At 44.6% G+C, this 4,921-nt stretch overlaps 1 protein-coding gene across 1 annotated transcript in view; it reads left to right on the top strand.

The window, feature by feature from the left end:
* RCOR1 (REST corepressor 1) overlaps positions 1-4,921 on the top strand; it is a 150,832-nt gene that overhangs the window by 103,040 nt on the left and 42,871 nt on the right. The window contains exon 2 of the mRNA XM_009328403.1: positions 2,811-2,894. Coding sequence (XP_009326678.1) covers positions 2,811-2,894 — 84 coding nt within the window. The remainder of the gene's footprint in view (positions 1-2,810; positions 2,895-4,921) is intronic.

Genomic DNA, 4,921 nt, shown 5'->3' with positions numbered 1-4,921 from the left:
GCTTCTGTCCTTTGCAGAGAAGCATGAGTTTTAACTTAACCCTACTGTGTGCCTTGCACTGGCCTCTCCCTCTGTTGAGGAATGAGGGCTGAGGGTGGACAGGTGTGGGCTTGGGTGGAGAGGCAGGGCAGGAGAGATGTTGCGGGAGTACCAGAGGTGCTGCTTCACACCTGTTTACAAGTGCAGTGTAACTTGGCTGGTTGTTGCTACCAAGAGGCTAGCAGGAGGCAGAGTGGAAGAAGCTGGGCTGTGGGAACTGGGCAGAAGGGTTCCTGGGGACTGCATGAAGCCCAGCATCTGCAGGGGGTTCTTGTTCTGCATGTGAGGTCCAGGGGGTGGTTTACCCTGGCTCATAGGGAGGGGATGTGGGGCTGGAAGGAGGTAGCTCCTAACCCAAGGCAAAGGGAGCTCCTGGGTGCCTGGGGGGGGGGGAAGCTGTGATGGAGGATGAGGAGCACGTTTCACCAACCCTGCTTGGGTGCCATGAGGTCCCACAGTACTTCCCTGCACTGGTCGTCACCTCCCAGGGCTCACTGCAGTTCACAGCCAGGAAGGCTGTGGCGCTGCCTCTGCAATGCCCTAAAGCGTAACTTGGGGTTTTAACCGTGGGAGGTGAAACTTCACTCACCTTACTCTAGGTGAGCTGAGCTGGTGGTGCTCTCCTCCTGAAAGGGACAGCCGGGCTGGGGTGTGCACCTGACGTGTCAGGGAGGGGGTTCAGCCTGCTAAACTAGGAGAAAACTTTTCCCTTTTCCTGAGTTAGGTGGGTTTCGCCAGTGAGTGAGACTGTGGTAAAGCCAGGCTGACAATTTGCCTAATGTTAAGCCTCGCTGGCAGAATCTGGGCATCAGGCTCCTGAACTGCAGTGGGTTACTGGGGGTGTGTTGGGATTTGGGTGGAAAGTGTTTAACTTCCTGGAGACCTGACTGATGATTTCTGTCTTTGAGTATTTTTATGGGATGAGAATGTGCTTTTCAGTGTAATGCAAAGTGAGGAGAGACTTTTTTTCTTTCTGTGTTCTGAACACTATGCGAGACTTTAGTAGGACAGACCATCCTGGATAGGGAGTGAGGAGCAAAATTTGATAAAGGGGAGGCTTAAGATTGCTTCTTTCTTTGCATTCCCGACCCAGACTTGAAATGTGGGAGAAAGTAAAATTTAATCCCCAATGTTTCAAGACTCTTTTTTTGTGAAGTTGTAATTTTAAATTCAGTATGGTAACTTTAAATTCAGACACCCTTCATGTTCTGTGTATAGACCTGGTTTCCACCCCCCATCTCTTGCTGCCAGAGGCTGTTGTCTCTTCTCACTCCTGTTTTTCTGCCTAGTGTAGAAAGTAATGAACATGCACAGTGCACAAAATAGATTGTATGTGCAGTTGCTGACCTCATTTAAAAAACAAACAAACTGTGTGAAAGTTAATAATGGTGTTTGCCATGAAAAAAAATGTTCAGTGTAAATATGTTGCTGGCAACTGGTTATTTTTAATACATGCTATTTGTGCTTTAAATTTAATGTTAAAATACTTTTTGTCATCTAAACCCTGACTATTCTTACCTGAGCAGATTTCAGGTTAAGAACAGTAGTCAAACCATGAGCATTCATAGCATTGTAATTACTAAACTTTCTGATGTGTTCAGATGAGCAGGAGCTGGATGCTGGCAGGCCTCTTCGTGCTGCAGTGGAGACATGTGAGCAGATTATGTTCTGATTTCATACCCTGTGCCGTGAGACAGCGTCCTGGCACTGCATCTCTTGTGTTACTAGATCTTTTCTGACCTGTTTGTTTAATGCATCATGAAGTGGTGCTTATATGTCTAATTGCACAGCGCAGAGAAAATAGCTTTGTGTTGAAATATTGCATAAAACTTCAGCGTTATGTGACGTTTTGTAGTGGAAGTAGTACTGTAGGCACTCGTTCATAACAAGACCTGCAAGTTTCTCTCGGCCAGGGTGGGTAGTTGAGCTGGCTGTGTGCGTGCTGACTCAACGGAGTGAGTTTCTTACTCTTCTCGTCCTCCTCCTCTTTTGACTGCTTGTGACCGAACAACAGCAGATTCACAAGAACTCGCTGTACTTCTGTACCTTAGTTTGAGGTTGCTCTTTCAAACTACGTGCAGCTGTGGTCTCAGTCTTCACCTGAGACTTTCAGACCTCTCATGCCAGCCAGGTGTTAAGTTGGTTAAAAACGGACTTGCTTTCTGAGTGTGGGTGCGTGTACACAGTGTGGGTGTGAATGCACAAGAACTTCTCTGGAGCAGTTGAGCAGAGGACCTGACTGACCTGAGGGATCCAGTGTCATTTCATTCCTGTCTGTATTGGGGACAGAGGCATAGAAGGGCTGCTGGGGCAGGGGAGGAAGCGCTCAGAAGTGAAATCCAGGAGGTTCATGCATGTATCTACCCTGAAGTGTTAATCTAGCTGCACAGTACGGTCTCATGATGTCAAGGGCTTGGAGCCTGCTGCCTGAGCCTAGCTCCTCCCTTTTTCATTTAATGATGGCTGGAAGAAAAATAATCAAGTATGCTGGAAGAGAAACATTAATTAACTTTTAATTTAGATGCAACGTATGCTTCTTAGTGTACTGCATGAAAGAGTGAGTGTGCAGTATCTGTCATGTTATATAGGGGGTGATGCATTGAAGAAACAAGGAAAAGCCTCATGTCAAATGGGAAGATGGGGTTTTAACTCTGCAGATGGGTTTTGAATCTTGATTAAAAGCTGCAGATGCGTGGTAAGTCACTTTTGTATCCATTTTGCATCTGAAATTACTTTCTCTGTAACTTGGTTTGTATCTGTTTTCTCTTAAGCCAAACTCGCAAGGCGAAGTCAGGAGAGAGAGAATCTCGGCATGCTGGTCTGGTCACCTAACCAGAATCTGTCTGAAGCAAAATGTAAGTTTCTTCAAATACTTTTATTCCACCCTTCCCTTACATGTATCGCTTCAAGAATGCAAAGTTGCCACTTTCAGTAGAGAGGTTATGTCTGTGACCTTTCCATTATGATTTGAAATTAATTTGAAAAAAGAAAAGCCTACAAAGCAATCCCCCAGAAGACCTTTGTTCTCCACTGGGCAGCTGCTCAGAGTGTCAAATCCACGGAGGCAGGAAAAGCAGGAGAAATGTGACACACTTTCTTCCTTGGTATGAATTCTTTAGGATACTTGTCCACAGGCCTACACGATCTGCTTTTTTGCTGCTGGTGCTGTAGAAGACAGAAATAACTGGGGAGAGCAAAATGAAAAGTATTTGGGGCGGGGGGGAGTATACAGTAATTAGTAGTACCTTTTTCCTCACAAAGACACAAATAAAATCCACATCTGGAGCCCATGGAAGTTTAAATGCTAGAACAATTGCAGTGCCTTGGAATTCCACGTGAGGGCAATTACCAGTGCTCTGTGTGTGTCTGGGAACAAGCCTCAGTGCTGCTGCCAGATGGCAGAACTAGTGTTTGAAAGGTTTGTCTAGTTACAGTTCTCCTCATGAATAAGTAGGACTCCTTGATTAAAGGGCTGCTGTTTGAATGCAGTAACTAAACCTAAGTGCTTTTGCGGGAGGGAGCTGAAAGGACCTCATTTTGACTTTGTGCTCGTACCTTTTTTTTTCCTCCTTTCTAATTCTGAGACCAAGAATAAGAATCTTGCATTCCTGTTCTTCTGCAGTTGTTTGTGGTGGCGCTATTAAGTTGATACCTGGTTTTCCCCTAGACCCAAGGGCTAAGATGCATCACAAGACACTTGTGAGGATGTAGTGGTGGCATTTGCAAATTAAGGCAGCAGAGATTGTGCACAAACTGGCTCTGTCATGAAAGGGCTGGGTTCAGCCCTGGGGCATTTGTTCCACTGAGCAAATTGCCCCTTAAATTATAGAAGGATGATGGTACTGTGATCTACAGATAAAAAGGGCTTTGCAAGGATCATGTCTGCCTTCTCTCCTGCCAGTGGTGTCTTGTCTGCTCCCTGCTGCCTATTAGATGCTGAAGTAAATAAGGCTGATGAGGAGAGGGATATATCTGACTGTTATCTACAGCTAGAAACCTCTAAAAAGGTGTAAGAGCAAGAAACTGTTGCCTCCACCAAAAGGAACGACTGTTCGTGGGTCATCTGTGACAGAGGATTCCTGTAGCTGCCTCTCAAGTCTGAGTGTCTTTTGAATCTCAGCTCAGCTTTGGAACATTTAACTCCTGCCTGATAGGAAACAGGTTTCTTGTAGGGAAGAGAGAATGGAGGAGGAAAAGGAGTGAAAATATGTGGAATTGCGTAAAATAATCTGAATATTCTGTTGCAATTGGCACAAAAATATGCAAGGATATTATAGAGTACAAAAAGGATATGATATCTGCTAAGATGTTGTCATGAACCTAAGAGGTAATTAAAAATGTAGTATGACATTGATAAATAAAAAATAGGTGGCAGTTCACTGTTGCTGGTACAATTAAAAAGTTGGGGAAAAATATGAATGTAAGAAGAGAGCAAGAAGAAATTTCTCAAAAGACTCAATTTTAGTACGAGTGTAGGCTCATCAATGATTTTACCTTCCAAAAAAGATACAGAAAAAAATTAATAAATATTTCATACAGTGTTTGGGGGAGAGAAGTATGATGCTCTTGTGCCATACATGACACACAAAATATCTCCCAGGTGCCCAATTGATATAGAGGGATGGAGTTGTGAAATTCAGCATCTAGTAGTAGTACAAAAAACAGAGGAGCATTGGGAGAGGTGGCTGAGGGGACCTTGGGGTGGCAGGAAAACTGGTAGATGGAGAGAGGGCAGCTGTGCAGGGAATGAGAGAACAGGGTAAGAGTGGGCTGGTTGGTCATTGCTTTGTCTTGTGTCAATTTGAGCTGACACTACTGAAAGGTATCAGTTATTACCGTCTCTACCTGGCATTACTTAAAAGTGAACTGTGAAAAACAAATC

This window comes from Pygoscelis adeliae, unplaced genomic scaffold (assembly GCF_000699105.1).
Source record: "Pygoscelis adeliae isolate BGI_AS28 unplaced genomic scaffold, ASM69910v1 Scaffold130, whole genome shotgun sequence".
NCBI classification, from domain to species: Eukaryota; Metazoa; Chordata; class Aves; order Sphenisciformes; family Spheniscidae; genus Pygoscelis; species Pygoscelis adeliae.
The sequence above is the reverse complement of the archived record's forward strand: the minus strand, read 5'-3'. Positions and strand labels throughout refer to the sequence as shown.